This window comes from Eleginops maclovinus, chromosome 1 (assembly GCF_036324505.1).
Source record: "Eleginops maclovinus isolate JMC-PN-2008 ecotype Puerto Natales chromosome 1, JC_Emac_rtc_rv5, whole genome shotgun sequence".
NCBI lineage: Eukaryota > Metazoa > Chordata > Actinopteri > Perciformes > Eleginopidae > Eleginops > Eleginops maclovinus.
The window spans coordinates 24,422,567-24,443,401 of NC_086349.1; the positions used below are offsets into that span (position 1 = coordinate 24,422,567).

At 41.4% G+C, this 20,835-nt stretch overlaps 1 protein-coding gene across 3 annotated transcripts in view; it reads right to left on the bottom strand.

Annotated features, from left to right (window-relative positions):
- Positions 1–20,835, bottom strand: part of c1qtnf12 (C1q and TNF related 12) — a 22,386-nt gene continuing 1,551 nt past the window's right edge. The window contains exons 2-9 of one of the 3 annotated variants that reach the window (XM_063882689.1): positions 19,551–20,356; positions 7,948–8,052; positions 7,678–7,789; positions 6,527–6,711; positions 5,663–5,771; positions 4,891–4,984; positions 2,128–2,206; positions 1–2,042 (exon numbers count right to left, since the gene is read on the bottom strand). In XM_063882689.1, the coding sequence (XP_063738759.1) occupies positions 1,944–2,042; positions 2,128–2,206; positions 4,891–4,984; positions 5,663–5,771; positions 6,527–6,711; positions 7,678–7,789; positions 7,948–8,052; positions 19,551–19,730 (963 nt within the window). In that variant the 5' untranslated portion in view covers positions 19,731–20,356 and the 3' untranslated portion in view covers positions 1–1,943. Of the gene's footprint in view, positions 2,043–2,127; positions 2,207–4,890; positions 4,985–5,662; positions 5,772–6,526; positions 6,712–7,677; positions 7,790–7,947; positions 8,053–19,550; positions 20,570–20,835 lie in introns of those variants that run through there. The other 2 variants (XM_063882682.1, XM_063882699.1) reach the window with 2 other exon arrangements.

Consider the following 20,835-nt stretch of genomic DNA (forward strand, 5'->3'; position numbering starts at 1 on the left):
TTGTACATTTTAAAATGTTTAATCTTCAAATGACAGCATAGTATGGGTAATAAAAAAATAGCAAAAAGATATAATTTTATTTGTACAATAATCTGTTGTTTCTGGAGTCCATGAAGAGTGTCAACCAACAAGTGATTCATACATTTCCTCAAACATAAATACCATATCAAATGTCACTGCTTTCAATGATACCTGTGTATTATAAATTACAAACATCTATACGACAAGAAATGGATAAAATACAAAACAACAAACAGATGATAAATGATAGCACAAAATACTGTAAAAATAATCTTAAAAGGTTAAAAAAAATTCTCTTACAGCTCTCTCAGTCAGTGCTCGATTGGTCGGACACATTTAAACTAAAGCTGTATTCAGATTACTGCGGAAAAGCTTTTGCATGCACCTCCGCCATGATAGGCTGTGTTGTGAGAGTGGAGCAGTAATACACACACACACACACACAGTTCAAATTTACTAACAGACAGACAATCTGCATCGCCCTCTTCTTAAACTGAAAGACTGAATTACTTTAGTTTATGTAAGATCATGATCGAAATTGCCATATCGAGTCAAGACAAAACAGATATTTGGTCGGTGAAATATAAGCATGCACATGCAGCTACAAGGTTTGTTAAAAAAACATTGATTGAGTCTCTGAAACCAAACCATCTAATGCTAACAACACCACCATTGTAGCTGAGGTGGTGCAGTTTAGTTCAGCAAGATTTGGACTTCTGTGTCAGAACCTATAGGTCCAGCTAATGTACTAATGTACAGCATCTGCCTCACGGTCTGCCATTGCAAAGTCTAAATGGATGCATTGCATTTTGGGTCAGTTGAATGTTTCACACACATCTCATAATCAGATGTCAACAATTGCATTTGGATGCATCACATATTATATTTGTCGTCATACTTGGAGTCCTGGAGTTTTTCCGTTGTAATGTGAATACGCTACAATCGCCTACAGCCATGCTAGCATCTAAATCTTTACGCGAGTCACCATCATTTTCCATGTTTTGCCTTATATAATGTTAACCATCCTAGTTGAGTCTTTAAGCAAGCCTTAACCCTTGTTCTTCCTGAGCAGGACATGCATGTCGGAACCAATTTCGTGGCCTATAATAGTTGTAGTGATTTTTCACACAACTATCAAAGTCAGAGGGATTCATCCTCTTGCAACCAAGAATGTCTGTACAACATTTCCTAGCAATCCATCAAATAGCTGTTAAGATATGAACCAAAACGGTGACGACGGCCATTGCCACGGAGTTAGCATGGCTAAAAATGAAGTAATAGTTAAAAGTATGTCATCATTACATTTGTGGGACAACATCTCGTTAGGCCATATTTTCTCTGTTGAGCATGTTTCCATTGTCCAGTGTACTCACAGTCTATGTACCAGATAACATATATAAATGTGAGATTTAATCTATGATAAAAACAGAACTATAGCTCATGAATGTGTGCATAGATCATGTAGACAAAAAGCATTAACATGTCCACTATACATTAAACACAAATGTACTTTCTAGTGTTCCCCAGCTCTATCCAGGGAACATTAATAACATCGATAGTTGGCTTACTGCAAAGGTCTTCAACAAGCACGATAACATATACCGTTACAGACGTATTCACGGCTTATTTTCAGGCTACTTTATTGGTGAAGCAACAGTCCTCAGGGAAGTGTTGCACTGTGAAAAACAAACTCAGTCCTCGCGTTCTTCACACTGTCCTCTCACCGTCTGACAAGCAGTCAAGTCCATGTCAGCCTCGCTTCCTTCTTCCTTCCTTCCTTCCTTCCTTCCTTCAAACCTCCCCTGTGGTTTGGTACTGTGTGAAGGTGCTCTTGAGCAGTCCATTGAAATACAAATATAAAAAGACAAAAAGAAATTGGCAGCAGTGGAGGGCTTGGATGAGCCCCTGTTCATTTTACGGGGCTATACACCAAGCAGCATGCCCATAAAATCTGAACCGTTCTGTATTGTGATGGAAGCACCTGCTGCGTTGTCCACAAATATGGAGGTGTACTGCCCGGCCTGCAGAGGGAAAAACACACAACAGTGAAGCAGAGAACATTACACAATCACAGATATTTAATGTGTTGCATAGTGTGCCGCTCACCTGTAGCTCCAGCAGCCCCTGAACGCTGACAGTAAATATCTTGCTGTTACTTTCTAAACCAACAATCATCTCCAGTGAGCTGCAATCACAAAAAGAAGGACATTTTGTGTCAATACTGCCCTTGAAACAAGTCAAATTTCACACACCTGCTGCATCCTTAACTGAAGGGACGATCGCAAGCTAGCTAGCTACTTAGCTACCTGGCTAACAGCAAGAATTGTTTGCTGCCCTAAAACATCACAGACAGCTCAATTAAACCAAAGGGTTCTTTTCAACACCAGTATACCGGTGCATAAGTCAAATAGTGAGAAACAACCCCACATGTATTACTTTTATTTCCATAGTGCTGTGTTTACAGAAGAAACCTCAAATGCGAATGGTTGCGTGACTTCCGTTAGGCATCCAAGTTAGTGAGTGTCGAGCATTTCAGAATCAACTTTTGATCATTATGAGTGCACCATCAGGGTCATGCAGTACGTTTTGCTATACTCTTACCTGTGGATATTTTAAAAAGACGTCTATGGACATAAGAAAAAGCTACTACCACCAGCTAACCAAATTAGCTTAGCACAAAGACATGAAATGGCAGATAAAAATATAGCCTGCCTTATTGTATATCTTTGAACCTTACCAATTAAACTTTAGATCTCCTTTTGTAAACTCGGGGAGTTAAACAGAGAGATAATCAACTGCTTTACTGCACTGTGAAATTGTTTCTTTGGACAGAACCATGCTATCTGCCTACTGCTGTTCCAGTCTTAAGCTAAGTTAACAAGCTCCGCTTTGTAGCTTCATACTGAGCATATAAACATCACAGTAGTCTTTTTATCTCACTCTCTGCAAGAAAAGCCTCCCAAATACTACTTTTCTTTAACAACCCACTGCCCTCAGAGCCTGTATGGATGGTTGTAACATTTCAACAGGCTTCAACCACACAGGGAGAGCCCTGGCTCCTGTTAAGTGGAAAATGGTACATTTTTATGGCAAATCAATCACGTTGGTCTTCACTCCAACTGCCATCACAATGAGCCTCGTTTCACATTCTCTGCATTTTCATGTGTGGGAGGGCGAGACTTTCTGGGACTTTGGCTCGAAAACAGCAAAAATCCAAGGACTCTTTTGGGTTAGGTAAGCCATCATAAGAATATTATTTATATGTTCCCCTAATTGTACCAAGCTAGGAGAGAGGCTGTGGAGCTCTGCACAGTCCGGGGGAGACTTTAGGGAGCAATTCATTTTTGCAGTTTTCACTGACTTTATGTAAATAGAAATATTGGAAAGAACTCAAAACCTTCCTCCGCTGGATTTGCGCGAGTAGAAATGCTGCATAAGATGCTTCATTATCTCCCTCTCACATCCCAATAAGGGCATTTTATTGCTGTGCTGCTGAATAAAACAGGCTGCCTGAAGAGTCAAAGGTGAGTCTGTAAAGATTAGTTAGGCGACAGGGACGAAGGCTCCGAGTGAGAGGACATTTCCTTTAAAGACCTGCTCTGCTTTTATACAGGAAATGCCAAACTGGTTCCACACAAACTGTTACAGACAACACCTTTAACAGCTCATAAATACTGGTGACGGTCAAGGCAGCATTGAACACCAATAAATGACCACTGTGACACGGGGAAAGTAAACAATTTGTCAGAACAGGAATGTCAAGAATAGATGGGGTCAGATGATTGTTCTCCAAATGAGTTTTATAACTTCTATTGGTGATAGTTGAAATGACTGAGCAGCTAAAGCCATGATAAATGAAAACACATGGATAAAATCTATCAAAAAGGTAAGATATAGTGCAAGGTAGTGATTAGTTTAGGAGTTCTGCAGCAAATTTAACAATAAAGGTACCAGTATCGTGGTCATGGTTAGGTTTGTGGGTTCCATTAGGGCCTTATCAATGGCTAATAAGGGGTATCAGGAGGTTGGTTATCAAATCTCTCTGGGGTTTTTCATCCGGCTATAGACAAGTTTGGCGCGTCACAAAATGGACCAATCCTTTGCAGCCTATTAGAGTAAAGATAAACAGGTTTTCAAAACAGAGAGTCCCAATTCATATTTAAGAATATATCAAAGTAGAAACCGAACACTTTAGCTGAAAAATATCCAAGACTGAGATTTAAGTCGAAAGTTTTATCCATTTTACCTTTGAATGCGCTCTCAATGACCACAGTTTATCGATAACGGGACGATCCAAATTATAGATCTCTTTATTATACAGCTTATTCAGACGTTTTACCCTTTCCCATAATAAAGTTATGTGGGAATAAGGAAGTAAGGTGATGATCCAAAAAGGTAGTAAATAAGCTGAAAAGATTAAGTCTGTAGTAAGGTGAACCATAGTCAAACCAGTGGCTAACTTACTTCACTAACCCATTAAGCGTACTGAAATTGAAATTTCCCATCCTAGTTCTAGGAGCAGCTACCCACTGCTCCTAGAACTAGGATGGGTTAAATGCAGAGGACCAATTTCACTGTGTGTGCTCTGCTGTGTGCATGCATGTGACTAATAAAGAGGGTTTCATCCTCCGATTCTATCTATCTACTGAAATTGAAATTGGGATAACTTGGCATTTTAAAGACCTTACCCGGGTTCTGAACATGCTCCATTGGTACTGAACTTAGAGGCTAATATTTTGGCGAGTCATGTATACATGAATATGAATAACCAGGTTTAGTATGTTCCATGTAAACATCTCGAATTGGATAACATCCAAAACCAGGATACTAGTGTGCATGTTAAGACACTGAACGGGACAGAATACCTACGTGTATCTGTGGCAGAGTGACTCAATGCAGATCAGGACCCGAACATTATCCCTGGCCTTCAGCTGACTCTTGCTCCTCTTCACCTCATTGTGGTCTGTGAGGAGGCAAACATGTTCACAGTCACATGGAGATACGGTCTCAAAAGCATTGCTCACAAACAAATATATCCCATTTAAGTGGCCCCAACTGAAACTCTACCCCTGAACAGTCTTTCTCAGTAATTAGTCACAGCAGGCCTGTCAAACGTTGCTTTTCTCTGAGTCCTGAAGCTGTGCATTTATATTTTGAAGGTGAGGAGTAAACGCTGATTGTTTACTCTAATGTGAGCCGCAGTTGCATGTCCAGCTAACTCTTTGCAGCAGTAATCTAAGTGTTTGAACATCATAACATTTGGCACCTTGGAGGGTCCTCTTCCTAAAATATGTTCTCTTGTATCAATAAAAGCAATTCCTTTCTTCATTGTTCCTCAGCATACTTTTAAAACTCGCTCTTCACTGCAATACAACAACACAAACAATGGAGTTTCTTTATTTACATATCTTCTAAATAAATGTTCAGTTGGTGAAGATGTGTAGTTGTTTGCATGGGACTTGTAGCTTTAACCCCAGTTGTTATGCATGTCACATGAAGATCGTTGTCTAGCACATATTTAAGATCCTTTCCGAGGGTTGTCATTTTAAAATGGGTTGGCCAGAGACAGCGTAAAAACAGTTACCTAGCTACCTAGTTACTGTACTGTAATACCCCATATAAGACAGTGACTGTGATTTACCAATGTGGACATTAGCAGAGAACTGGTAGATCCCAGTGATGGGAGCGGTGAATCTCCCGGTGGACTGGTCCATTCCCGACCCTCTGAGGAAGGCTCCTTTAGCTGGCGGCTGAAAGCACAGAACCATGAAGTTAATATGTTTACATTTCAGAGCATGAATTCCTTCTCTGAGAGCCTGGCTAGCTACTTCCTTAGCTACAGTTTACCAATCAAGCTTCAACTTTGTTCCTAATTTACAGTGAATGCTTTAGTTTGACCCAACTATAATTTTGGTACCAGGTTCCTGCTGTCAGTTCATTTCTTTTTCTTTCAATATGCAAAAACATGCAAGTACCCTTCCAAAGCCACATTGAACACGCTTGTACTAACAAAGTGCTGTGTTAGCATGTTAAATAGTTCGGAAAAGCCTAGTCCTCCCTCCCTGAAACCATGACAGCCCATCCAACAGGGCATAGTTCTTCCACTACAGCATGCAGTTTCAAACAGTGTCTATTTCTGTCCTCTCCACACTTTATTCCAAGTCAGAGACAGAGTGCCTTTTGTACGCTGCCCAGAAAGTGATGTGTATAATTGAAAAAGTAGATATTTTTATCCAACGAGCCAGTCTGGGTCTCTGAGAGGCAGTGCATGCTTTGCCAGTGCCAGTTACCAGCGAGGGGATGATCCTCTCATAATTCCCCCACATGCAAACTAAGCGATGATTACCAAACACTCGCTCTTTCAAACACAGTTAGGAAAGAGAAGCAAATGGGTCAGAAACAAAGCGTGAAAACATGCTGAGGGAGGATTAGCCAAAACTTTTCTTTTTCCACCAAAGCTGAACTGGTTCATAAACATTTGCTCGGTGGTTTCAAACAAACGTACTGTCTGAAAGTTCTGCAGCTCCACCAGAGTCTTCTTGTCGACCACCACGGGTCCTTTGAGCTTGCAGTGGAAAGCCTCCTCTATTCGCCGGTACGAGGTCATCCCCTCCAAGGTGAGGAGGGCTGTGGGAAGCTGGCTGGGGCTGGCCTGCCTCTCCAACGCTGCTGCTCGCCTCTCTGTAGCCTCTGACAGAAACACATCCGGGTTATTTCTACACTGAATGAGTTGACATATGACATGTAGATTAGATTCAACTTTGTTCTGAGTTCTGGGACAATCAAATACAGTTAGCCTCCAACCAGAAGTGTGTGGGAAGCTTCCAAGTGCAGTGCGATGTGTAGAGATAAGGGTACCACTTTACAATAAGACTACCCTTATAAAAGATTCCATAAAGGACCATTTATAAACCAGTTCTAACATAGTTTTCATACATCAACACAGGCTCACTATTGGGCAAGATGACTAAGCCTTATATTGGCTACCTAGCTTACTCCATCTTCTTCATCAGCCAGCATCCTCTGCATCTGTTGTTCACTGAGTTGATCCCCCCCCCCCCCCCATCCATCTTGATGTTTCTAAGCTAAGTAGCCATTATAAGGCTTAGCAGTACAGATAAATGTGGGCTCACTATTTGGCAAGCAACCGGTCACAGTTGCCCTGTTCATCTCTTGACTTAAAAAAGCTTATTAGTGTTCACAACCTGATTAATTAATGAATACAAACTATTCTTAAAAGTCTTATTGTAGAGTGGTACCGAGAGAAGTGTACAAATACGGGATCTAAAAAAGTATGAGTGTAAACATTATGAACAGTAGAATAAAGACTGTATAGTAAAGACACTTAGAAAGTAAGTTAAATTACTATTATGTTGAAATATAAGGACCTGCATTTGTACATTGTAATATTTAAGTGGAGGATTTACATGAGTTAGCATTTAACGTGCTAACACAGCACTATTATGGTATTGGTGTGTTAAATCTGGCGTTGGAAAGCATATTCACATGTTGTTGCAGAGCCAGAGTTAAGGAAGGAGGACACCAGAAAGTAAAGAGTAAATCTGAACAAGTGTGAAAATATAATGTGGCAGACAAACATATGAGGATGAATGAGGAGACGTGCGTCTGGGTTGGAAATGAATCATGTTTCTATACCTTTAATCATGTCTTTGAACTCCTGCAGAAGAATATCCTGGGTCACTTCTGCTCCAGGAGAGCCAGGAGGTCCCTGAGGGCCGGGAGGACCAGGAGGACCAGGGGGGCCGGGCTAATGGAGGAAAAACATACAAAACATTGTCATGCGTCCAACTCAATCTGAAAAGACCATGATGTCTTATTTACCAATCACTACAGTACCAATGATCATTAATCATGTACACTTGTTTGGAAAAACTGCAAGACACACAATCCATCTTTTGGGTTTACCAGGGGTCGTTTGCGTTTGCGACACTTTCCAGGAAAGTTGCCAACAGGTCTTTTAACAAAGTCCATCCATGATCCCAGTGGATCCACTCGCTGGTTGTCAGGAACCTGCAGCAGAGAAGGAGAAAAACCCAGAGTTAATCATAGAATTAATATGAGGAAAATATGAGCGATTGGATTTCCAGAACAATTATAATAGAACCAGTAATGAAGGCATTTATTTTAATCACACTTTTTATGGTCTTAATAAAATAAATAAGACCCTATAAAATAAATAAGACCCTATACCGTTATTGGAAGGCAAGATTTTAATAACCTGTAGATGCAGACTTTTTCTGCAGCCGTCACACTGTGATTGATTCAATAATTACAGGCTTCAAAATGAAAGATCCATTATGAATTCTATTTCTCAATATCTTTGCCCAACTGAGTCACGATGCAAAGGAACGTAATTTACAAATCTGACTCAAATCCAGAGTAATTTCTTCCGTCTTCCAACTATCATTGGAAAAATCTTGCCTTAAGATACAATTAACTGGTGCCAGACACTGAGGAAGGTCACTCAAGGAAACCTCTTTTTTTTCTGTCTATTTCTGAAAAGAGGCTTATTCAATTTGCCCTCTAAGTTTAGCCACCATTCTTCTCCGAAAGCTTCACTCTGTGCTTGTTTTTTCATCCCAGATAACTCACTCAGGTGCCACGTCAGGTCTCATTTGCCCAAAGAGCTCGGATGAATGTAAACAAACCACGATTTCTTTTTCAGCGAATGAAAAATTTCCATGAGCACTCTGCTGAAAAATGAGTCTGCTACTCATACGTGTGATTTAGACCCTGTGTGTGGACGTCAATTACTATAGTTTATAACAACATGTCAACACCTCCCCCGTCATCGAAAGAGTGTTTTGTTTAGTTAATTCTGCTTGTTTAAGTAATGTAACGATAGGAAATTGTCCTAAACAAGATAACAAATGTATATACAGCATGTAAACCAGGCTGGGTTTTGATTTAAGATTGTTAGTCTGTTTCCTAATGCCTCATCTTCTTATCTCCAATGACTCCTTAATAATAAATGACTGTATAGGAGACTGGGATCTGGTATGGAGATGAGAGAACGCAGTCCAAGAACTGGAAGAAGCGTTTTAATGCAACAACTGGGCTGTTTTCATTTTGGTCCAACGTGAAGCTGAAAGAATTCCAGCGCGAATCTTACCCTTCCCTAAAAATGTCAAGTGCCTTCAGTGAAGATAGAAGAGGAGATAAAGGCGAGGTGAGCTGCCTGAAATGGAATTTGTTTAGGGTTGGTAGCGGGACACGGATCACTTACTTTAAAACCAACATGACAATTTCTTCACTGTTAAAGACCTGCCTCTTGTTCCGCCACAACAAAGTGACTCCTTGTTTGTCTTTTCAATTTACTGGAATAAAAGCAGATTTAATATTCAGTGTTTTGCAGCAGCCTCTCTCTCTCTCTCTCTTTCTCCCCCCCTCTCCCTCCCTCTCTTCTCTCTGACAGCAGACAAAATAAACAACTTAACAGGCGCTGAGCCGGCTGCGTGTTGGAATCGCTCTGTATTTTTGTTGTGATTTTGAGGTTTGGAAAGGGATAAAAGCGAGGGTTGATTTGGTCAAGACTAGAATACTTTTACACTACTCAATACTGTTTCCATAAGCTCGGGAGCCCGTTGAATAAACCGCTTTTTCCCTCTGACATTTCAATTTCTCATGTTCATTTACATACCAGCTCTGGAAGCTTTATAAGAAGAGTTTGACATTGTGGGAAATACTTAAACCTGCAATTACTGGGTTATTGGGCGACATGTGAACACCACATTGGTATATATCATCACCTCTAAAGCTAATATGGCTAACTCATTAACAGTCGATAATTTCCACATCCAGCGGTTAGAGAGCTGCATTAATACTCTTCTACTCGTTGTGTTTCTATCCATCTGATGAATGTACTGCAGCTCCTATTTTCCCCGATTGTTGATCTCTTTTTTAAAAGCTTATATTGAGTGTTGGGTGACCTTTTTTTATATATATTTTTTTGGGGGCTTTTTGCCTTTAATCGGATAGGACAGTGGAGAGTGACAAGAAAGTGGGAGAGAGAGAGTCGAGGTGGGATCCGGAAAGGACCACGGGTAGGGAATCGAACCCGGGTCGCCGGCGTACTGTGCAGGTGCACCAGCCAGTGCGCCACGGCCGGGGCCTTGGGTGACCTTTTAAGCATTGATCCCAAACTGGGACATTTTTGCGTTGCAGCAGCCTAAATCAAAACAAGGCATTGCACATAACTACAATTACAAGTAGAAATCAAACAATTAAAAGATATAAACATCTCAACATAGAATAGAATAGAATAAACCAGCATTAGAGTAAAACATGCAGTTAATTTGAGTGGGGCTTTTATTCTGAAAGGTAACAACAGAAAGAGTGAAACTCTGAAAAAGGCTGCTGTTGACAATGTGGTAAATAATGAGTTGTTGCCGTCTTGGTTTTCACTCGTTCAGACAACGGAGCCTACATTGTTTTTATTTGAATACCCAGATATGCAAAATTGCAACACTTTGTTTTAGCTGGAAGTCAATGGCTCTTGCACAATGCATCTTGGTAGATGTAGGGACCACCAGCAAGCGCCACAACTAATCTTTCTTGGTCCATATAATTGTAGCTCTCGCCATATGCAATGATTGAAAAAAATCCCAAAGTTCCCTCCTTCCTGAAACGCGTCCATTAGACGACTTTGTTTACTTCCGGATCATAATGACATCACTATGTAACACCTGCGCTTCTATTGGCTAGCGCTCCAACACATTGAACGTGATACGATAAGGGGCGGGACATCTGTAGGCGGTTGACAGATTACAACAGAGCCGGCCAGCTAACCAATCAGAGCAGACTGGGCTCTGGTTTCAGACAGAAAGAGGTGCTGCAGCACAGGCAGTATGAGAAACATAAAGATCTTTCTGAACATTAAAGCATGGAGACATGTCCTAAAGAGGCACTAAATACAAATATGAAGCTGAAAGTGAGCAGAATAGGGCCCCTTAAACATACCAGACTTGTAAGCTTGAACAAATATTAACGTGTTGACGAGTGATGGCGGGGTGTTGTGGTGGTGCTGGAGTCGTACTACTGTAGTATTCTCTGCCTGTGGCAGTTTGAGTACCTTTCCACTGGGATTGATTGTAAAACTGTGAATCATCACCTCAGACAGCTCAGTGTGATATAAAAGACACCCACCTAATTATGAGAGCCAGTGGGCCCTGATTCTTAAAAAAAAAGAAGAAGTTACAGCTCCACATATTTCCTTGTTGATATCAGTGTCATAGATCATCGTGTTGCTTTTCCAGAGATATGAAACATGTTGGCCCACACATGTGACTGATAATTATACATCTTAGCCATACCCTACATAATAATAAAAAACAGCATATAATTTCCAGGAAATCAGCCATACTCTGAGCTTGTTATCCTCTTTAAAAACACGCCATTGTAATTAAACCATTAAAACCTTGCCCTCAAGGATTTTCTGTGCTCAGGGAAGACAGGCTATGAGCAAGGTAATTATTACCTTCATTTCTGAGCTGAAAAATAACAGCAAATCATTGTATAAATAATCCAATCATCAGCTTAAGGAATGCTCATCTCTTTCCATTTTCAGTTTTAAGCATGTCAGCGTGTAACGTACCCTATATAGTGACAGCTGGGATGGCTCATACAACATGCCAGAAAGAAAATCTGATTCATTGTATGCAGGTGAGTCTCCCGTCTCGACTGAGAACATCAAAGACGGCACACATGCAGACATGAAAACCATATCGCTTGATGACACAGAAAAAAACCTGTCAGAAGCATTCAATCTCTCACTGCCTGCTATTGACTGTGGCGTAAAAAAGCAAACGTCTGACTCCCTCCCAGAGCTCTGTATCAGCACGTACAAATGGTGAACAAAGTGGGAAGGGAATCAGACCCAGGTATCAGTCTGAGAGCTGATGAAGAACACCAGGGCTCTGGCTTTGATCACCGCTGATGTACGAGTGCCTCAAAGTGGCCTCGTCTGTCAGCAGGTGTGAGCGCACGCCTTTCCAGCACGGACCGGGGGAATGTGTCAGGGCGTTCTGTCTGAAGGTGAGAAACCGTAAGTCTTCGAGACAGTGTTTATCTTCGTTGATGGAGCTTTAAATCATGACACATTACTGAGGATTCAGATCTTAAGAATGGGGCGCATTGTGTCCAGGGTCTGAGTCTAATCACTAACACAACAATGTAGTGATACTCCATCACAAGGAAAAAGCCTAGCATTCAATGTTGAACAGTCATGTGTGTGTGTGTATGAACCGGAAGAATTAATAATAATGAACCAAACCCGTCCTGCAAAGCTCGCCTGAAATGCATCCAAACCCCAACAGATGACGCCCTGCGATTATTACTTCTGTGCCTCTCGCTTTTCTCTTTACCTTCTCCTGCACTTTAATGTTTTTCTTTTAATCAATGACATCTTTTTGTATTTGTATTTATGAGTTATTCCAAATATAGATTGTTCACACAGTTTAACTTTTTTATTAAGGACATAAAGAGGACAAAATTACGCTCATTTCCGGCTCATTTGCCTCTACTGGGACATGTCTCCATGCTTTAATGTTCAGAAAGCTCTTTATGTTTCTCATACTGCCTGTGCTGCAGCACCTCTTTTCACCCTCTGTCTGAAACCAGAGCCCAGTCTGCTCTGATTGGTTAGCTGGTCAGCTCTGTTGTGATTGGTCAACCGCTTAGAGATGTCCCGCCCCTTAGCCTATCAGTACAATGTGTTGGAGAGCTAGCCAGTAGAAGTGTGAGTGTTACAAAGTGATTTATAACACACTACAGGGAAGGAAAAACCCCAAAAAGCACAATTGGGCCTCTTTAAAGGGATAAGTAAACAATTTGTGAAATAGTCTTCTGGCAGAGAATTTCACAAGAACAGTTGATACCATTGGTTTGATAGCTGGAAAGAGGTCGAAAAAGCGAGCCTGGTTCTGTCCAACAGTTACACAACCTTAGAGTAGTTGCCAGGGAACAAGCAGAGACCCCAGGAAGTTACTGCGCCCAGCCAAGAAATAGTCCATCATACAAACCCATCGTAAAATGACGTGTTAATTAGCGTCTTTAGCGGTGTTGGCAGGCTGATATGTTACCGTTGGATGAAGCCAGGCTAGCTGTTTCCCCCTGCTCCCAGTCTTTATGCTAAGCTAAGCTAAGCTAACCACAAGCTGGAGCCTTGTTCTAAAAGTGTCTAACTATTGGTTTATCCTTATTCTATAATATCGATAGTTTATTGCAGTGGTTTCCAGGCCCCTCCAAAGGGTCACACGATGACTGTGATGGGTCATGAGTAACACAAAAAGTAATTTACAAACTAACAAGTGAGTGCACCTGATAGATTAACTTATTTGAGTAAGACGTAGTCACAAATGTAGAGTCCTTGAAGTATAACAAAGCATATCATGTAAATACTCAAGTGCAAATACCCCAAATTGTACTCAACCACAGTATTTATTTGAGTAAATTAACTGAGTTGCTCTCCCCACTTTCATTGTTTTACCCATGGCACACAGTAAAAGGAAACAATGTTTGTTTTATTACCCTGAAGCGCAGCGGGGTTTAGAGTTTTCTTTTGATCCATTACTGAATTAATCCTTGTTGATGATTCACATTATGAGATTTTATTACCTTCAGAAACTAATAACATTTTGCACAGATTTTCTTTTTACATGCAAAACTTAAAATGTATTTGTCATGTCGTTTGGAGAAAAGTTACGTTGAGTTTATTTGAAGCAATAAAAAGGGGGAAATATTTCCCTGGGGCTGCATGCCACCAAAAACACAAACACGACTGTTAAAACATGTCTCTGGAGCCGCAACCAGATACTGAAACTCTACTCCAACACAGGCAGCTCCTGAATTCCTCCCATGTGTACATATCTTCATTTATTTTCTTGTGCTTGTCTACCTGTTCGCACACAAGTGGTGGGAAGTAACTACAGTAGGTACATTTACTCAAGTCCTGTACTTAAGCACAACTTTGACTTTACCTGGGTATTTCAATGTTATGCTACTCTGTACTTTTATTCCACCACATTTATTTAATCCTTTTAGTTGCTAGGCAGATTTGGATTAATGATGTGAAATATAATCAACCCTTAAATCAGACTTTGGTTCACCTGGAGTAAATCCAGCAGCTACCCTGCAGTATACAAAGCCATTCAAACTAGCTGCACCTTTACCAGCTCTGAGAACACTTTAATGATCAATCATTATAAAACATATCAGAGATATTATTCTGAAATGACCAATCAAACAATGACTACTTTTACTTTTGGTACTTAGTAGATTTGGATGCTGATATTTTTCTGCTTTTACTTGAGTAACATTTTGAATGCAGGACTTTTACTTCACTCCGGTACTTCTACTTTTACTCAAGTAAAAGATCTGATTACTTCTCCCACCTCTGTCGTACACGTAGTACGATGTGAAACTTTGCCGCAGATAGAAAAGCTGCACGGGCAGGTTTTAAATGTTAGACAGGATGATGGAGAGCCTTTTTTAATCCCTTGTTTTCACATCTCTGCACTGCTCCCTGTGCAGTCATCCATGCATGGTTGGGATAAGGCAGGGATCCCCAGGCAGGACGAGGGGATCCTGCTAACCTGCGTGCATCCCAGTCGTCATGCATCCACCCCCGTGTTCCCCACCGCTGCACTTCACAGACACAGATTGCCTTGAGGATTTATCACCGACGAGCTAAATACAGTTAGGCATGCAATGTTGACTCTGTACTCCTCTCGCACTGTGTTATTACTCAATTGGCAAGCACCGTGTGCAAAACATAATTGCTCTATCAGACTATGAGGATGCTGTTATTAGTGCAACAAATGCTGAAGAAACACTACTTGGAAGTGTAAATGAAATATAGTTATTATATAATAATACACGCTTCCTATAACATGGTGGATGTTGTCTCAACAAAAAGGTGTGTATACATTTACGATGTGTGAGAGAAAGTGAATAAATTTGTGTTTACGCTCGAGAGATCACCCAAGACATTCTTGGCTTCCTCCAGACATAAAAAGGCAATAGACTCTGAAAGAGACTTTGAACGTTGTGTGACATCTGTTTTGTGTACGAATTATAGCTTTGAGATGGAAGTGAGTGCTCATTTTCCCTGTGGTAGGTAAAACGAGCTGATGAAAAGCACTGGTGATCCAGACCAGGTTTGCCCTGTGGCTCGAGTGTGGGTGTCAGGTAAGAAGTCATTAGACCCACCTCCTGTTATATAAACCATCATGTTTCATAGGTACACTATCTTTTTTTAATATAACTCTTGTTAAGCAACCAATTTACCCTATGTCGTGTTGGATTAAAACTGAAGTGATTAGCTAAAACTAATGTCTGTTAACATGAACAGCGGTACAGTGTAAAAACTGAAACACTGGTTAAAAATAAAGGATGCTTAAAAACAAAGACCTTTATCTGGAAAGGAATAGTCCAGTGTTTTAGGAAATACAGTAATTCACCATATTGCCAAGAACAGGAGGTAAAGATCCGTACCAATATCAGGTTTTTGTGTTAATTATAAAGTCAGCTGAAGACAGTTAGCTTAGCTTAGCATAAAAGCGAAACAGGGCCTTGTTCTGTCTGAAGGCAACAAGTTGTATAATACGTACACAAATGAAAGCTTCAAACAATGGTTAAGGTACTGAATAAATGATATAAACTCCCATATGTTGTTATCTTTGGATATAGCTAGGCTAGATGTTTACTATGTTTCAAGTATTCGTGCTAAAGCTAAGCTAACAAGCTGCTGGATGTAGCCCCAGAATCAGAATCAGAAATACTATATTTATCCCAAACTGGGAAAAAAAGAAGTTGTTGCAGCAGCGAAATACAAAAAGATATTAACTGTAGAGATAACAAAGATTTATAACTCTGCTGTCAAGTGAGTCAGCGCTTTTCCAAAAATGCACCCATCCCTTGAAATAGCTATTTCAATATCATGTTTTTGGCATCTATCATAAGTTTTCACAGGAAATTGCAACACAAGATATTCAGTGGTGTCAAATATTCAAGGTAATCTGAAAAACCATCCTCCATTGTTGATAAAAACATCCATTGTTGACCAATGCACTCTGACGTGTTGCAAGAATTATGAAATCATGTTTTCAGAAACAGCACCGGCGCATGATAAGAATCAGGCAAGATTAAAGGGATTGCTATAAATCTGGCATCAATCTGAAGCTATTAATAAATCAAAATTAATCCAAATAAAACAGTCGCTCCATGTCTGCGTGTAGGAAACGTAACACTGTGTGTGGTTCGTTTTACTTTTCACAAGAGATCTTTTTTCCTTTCTCTCGATTTTAAAATACGAAATGAACTTTTTAGTGGTCGGACATGTTCAAAGCAGAGGTCACAGACTGAAGGTAGTTCACACCATCAGTAGTGTTTGAGAGGAGTGTGCTCTCACAGTGGCGCTGTTTTCTGTGGGACTCAGCCTTGTCTCCTATGTGTGGGTTTATCCAAAAGGTCCCACACACTGCTGCATTAATCATCACTGGGGATGAGAGAGAGGAAACAAAAACCCTCGCCTGGGGCTTAACCCAGCCATTACTCAACGCGCCAGGCGTGATGTTTGACTTGACTCCCTCAATTACAGCCATCACAGATCCCTCACAGATCCCTCGCTGCTCCACAATGACAGATTCCTCTCATCTTTTGGAGAGCACAGCAATAAGGCTTTACACACACATGCACCTTTGACATATTGCTCTGTACAACGTGACGGTTCACAGGGATTGTTTGAAAGTGTACTTCACTTATCATCTCATTAAAAAAATTCCACTGGCGGCACAACTCCACACCTCAGTATTGTGATCACTTTCAAATGGAAAATCTCCCAAGGAATGCAGAGTACGGCTGCACGCTGCCAGCAGCCCACACACAGGATTGGTCAGATAGAAAGCGTATACCATCATAAGAAACTGTTTCCACTGGGCACAAGGGGAAAACATGTAAATGTGGAGCGTGCATGTTTGGCTTGTTTGAGAACACACATTGCTCGCCAAGGCGGCTCCAATGGAGGTGTTGTTTAACCGGGATCTAACAGATGTGTAATCGGATAAACGTATAAACAAACCAAAGAAAGCAAGTTCATCGCTTTTCATCCTGTGTGCAGAGGTGGGAGAAGTACTCAGATCTTGTACTTGAGTAAAAGTAGAAGTACCAGAGTGTAGGAATACTCTGTTACAAGTAAAAGTCCTGCAGATTGGTCCATTTCAGAATAATATATAGGACATGTTTTATAATTATTGATCATTCAAGTGTTATCAAAGCTGGTAAAGGTGCAGGTAGTTTTAATGACTTGATATACTATAAATCTGCCTAGCAACTAACGGTATTAAATAAATGTAGTGGAGTAGAAGTGCAAAGTAGCAAAAAATGGAAGTAAAGTGCAAGTGCCTCAAAAGTACTTGAGTAAATCCACTTACTTTACACCACTGCGTGTGTGGCATGCTGCTTCTTCTTTTTTTTTTAAGGGGCTGTACAGTACCACCAACAAATACAGTCTTAAATCCAACCACTTCCACCAATGTCAACTCAGGTTCTCATCAGAGGTGACAATGTTTGGCAGAGACACTATCTGGCATAACACTGCGTCTTAAGTGTGATTATGTCATTACCCTCTGATTGTGGGAGATGAGATGAAAAGAATGTTAGGGAGGGAGGCGCGGGGGGCTAATCCTCGCCGAGGTGTTCCCTTTCAGGACCCTTTCTATGGGGCTTTGTGAGGGGCTTATAGGCATGCTGCCCCAGTTTTTTCGGGGCCGCACCGCCCCTATCGGATGTCCCAGACACAGCGGAGTCAGACCGGGGCTTGTGAATGACAGAATCAATGGGCTGGGAAACAACATCGTCTTTAAAATATCTGCCCACCTATAACTTTCCCAGGAGTTACATCATGGCAGAGGGACCCTAGGGGGAATAATCAGAGGTTGGGGAAGTACTCAGATGTTGTACTTAAGTAAAAGTAGAAGTACCAGACTGTAGGAATACTCTGTTATAAGTAAAAGTCTAGCAATCAAAATGTTACTTAAATTTAACTATGTATTAGCATCCAAATATACTTAAAGTACCAAAAGTTAATAGCATCATATGTTTTGATTATAATTATTGATGCATTAAAGTTACATCAAAGCTGGTAAAGGTGGAGCTAGCTTTGTATCTGGCTTCTGAATTTACTTCAGGAGTAACTTATTTTGAATCAGAAACAGGTTTATTGACAAGTAGGTTCACACATACGAGACAATTGCGCACATAAACAAAGTTAAATAACGTAAATTGTAAGAAAATATAAATATAATGAATAATACAATTAAAATAAGGTGCAGTGTTGTTATGAAAAACATTGTCTATATTTCACATTATTAATCCAAATCAAGTAGCTTGGAGTAAGAGTACAAAGCAGCAGATAATTGAAATACTAAGTAAAGTACAAGTTCCTCAAACTGTTACTTGAGTAAATCTACTTAGTGACTCATCTCCACTGGAAAAAGTGTTAGTGAAGACCCCCCCCCCCCCCCGGCCCCCGCCCTGTGGCACGATTCAGTGGGGTGCGTCTTCCTCGTTTGAGGGTTGACACAAGGTCATCCTTCATAGCCTCTGCTCTAACGGGGCCAAACCAAGTCAAATAAACACCGGCAGGCCACAACCACCTACAATGTGTTCTTAAAGATACAAAGGAGACCTCACCGCGTGGTTCAGAGGCGGGGACGGTTACGGTTGGAGGCCGGCGGCTGGTAGGAGCTGAAGGCTGGTATATAGGGCAGCGAGAAGTTACATGAGAATGCCAACATAATGGGTGGGCTGGAAGCTAAACAAATAGCCCGTTGGAAAACCCTCGCAAATATGCAACACCAGCAAGAACCCAATAAATAACAGGGGCCAACTGTTGCTGCAGAAAAATGAATTGTACCACTGTGATGCAGTTTATTTCTGGGGGTTTTTAAAGGAAACAACATTGGTTTTTACTTAAAGGACACATTTTCCCATGTTTCTCCCTGGAAAATAGCAACTTTTCAACTTATTGTTTCCAACTTTATATCCTGCCATAGACGTATTTGAGTGTCTTATATGTCCTTATCTTATTGTAGCTAATCTCATCTCCCTCTGCCTGATACTTGTAACTTTCCTACATCCTGATTTGTTCACTTAAGCCAGGAAATTGGTGTGAGACACCCGCGGCGCACACTAATTGATGCATTGATCAGCCTTTAGATGTCCACATTCCTGGCATACCTCCGGAAGTCATCCATTTAGCGTTTCACACATTTTGCTCTGTCTCACTGTCTGAAGCTTGACCCGGCAGGGCACACCTGTCTGTCGAAAGCTTTCTACCTTTGCCATCATTTATTTGCCGTGCATATTGCCTGTGCTGACAAGAAATCTGCACACATCTCACATTTCTGCAGGTTGACTCCAAACCTTTTTATGCATTTTCATCTTAATAAAGTAATGCATGAGTGTAATAGAATATGCAACTTGCTTAAATATCATAAAAAGTCATTTACCTTGACGCTTCCACCGACCTCTTCGCTGTTGGACATGGTAGCGTTGTAGGTCTCTGTGTGTTGTGGTGTGCCCTCCTTTGGCCTTTTTCTCTCCTTCTTGGCATCCACCCCATTCAGAAGAACACACTGAGTCCAAAACACTGCAGCCACCACGGCCAGAGGCCCAGCCCCACACCACATCTTCACACTATCTATCAAATCAGCACCGGAATTCCTGCAGAAACCAGCCTGGATCTCCTGCAAAGGGACACGCTGAGGATGCCCACAAGGCTCACAAACTCAGAGGAGACTGTAGGAATGCAGCTTCAGGGACTCCCTGTCCAAAAGACTGTCAGACTGACTGCTGCCGCCGCCGCTATCCCTCTTGATGAGCGCTCAGCCAGCGTTGCAGGGGCACTGTGTTATAACTCTAGCCAGAAAGCCAGGAGGCTTACTCAACTATGAAATGTGTCAAGCAGAATGGTCCAAGGGAATGACAGATCGGCGCAGATCTGACAGCAAATAAACCCATTAGTGAGATTTTTCACGCTTTCTGCTCTGTTGGGGGGTGAGGTGTAGATGGAGGGAGGGAAGGAGGGATGGAGGGAGTGGGGGGGTACAGGGGGCAAAAGAAGAGGCAGAGAGGAGGGGTTGTCCAAAAGCTGGCGGGTGGGCTGGAGATGGATGGTAATATTCCCCCCTTGTCCTGCTGTTTCTCACACTGAGCGGTGGATCCAGTCTCCAGTAAAGTTGTGTGGAAAAGCTTCATAAAAAGTTGGGAATTTTTTTTCCAGAACATGCAGATGAGTTTCCAAAAACCATGCACCCTGCGGGAGGGATGCAGAGTGAAAGAAAAACCCAAGAGGAGATTGATAAGGTCAGGTTTGGATCTTCTTCTTTACTCCCAAATCTTTACAGGTAGTTCTTCTACCTCTGTCTGATAATTCTCAGGTGTCCCGTGCTAAATCTCCCACAATGCATCAAGTCCAGAGCCATGTGCAGTAGCTCTCTGTTTCCTAGTCCCTCTGGTCTCAGTTGCTCCTTTGCTCCGACTGAGCTTACAGGAGGGCTCACAGTGGAGTTTTATCATCACCCTTTCTCCCTCCCGCTTCTCTTTCTCCCCCTTCTCCCACTCCCTCTCCCTATTGGCAACCTCACTGGCTTATTCAGCTCTGCTTTATCTCATAGATGAAATGTTCACGATGAAGAGGTTCTTTGGCAGACAAGTTGTGTGTGTGTAAAAGTTGTGTATCTGCCTGAGAGTGTCTGTCATTTGGGCTTCATATTTACCAAAGTCCTGTGTTTA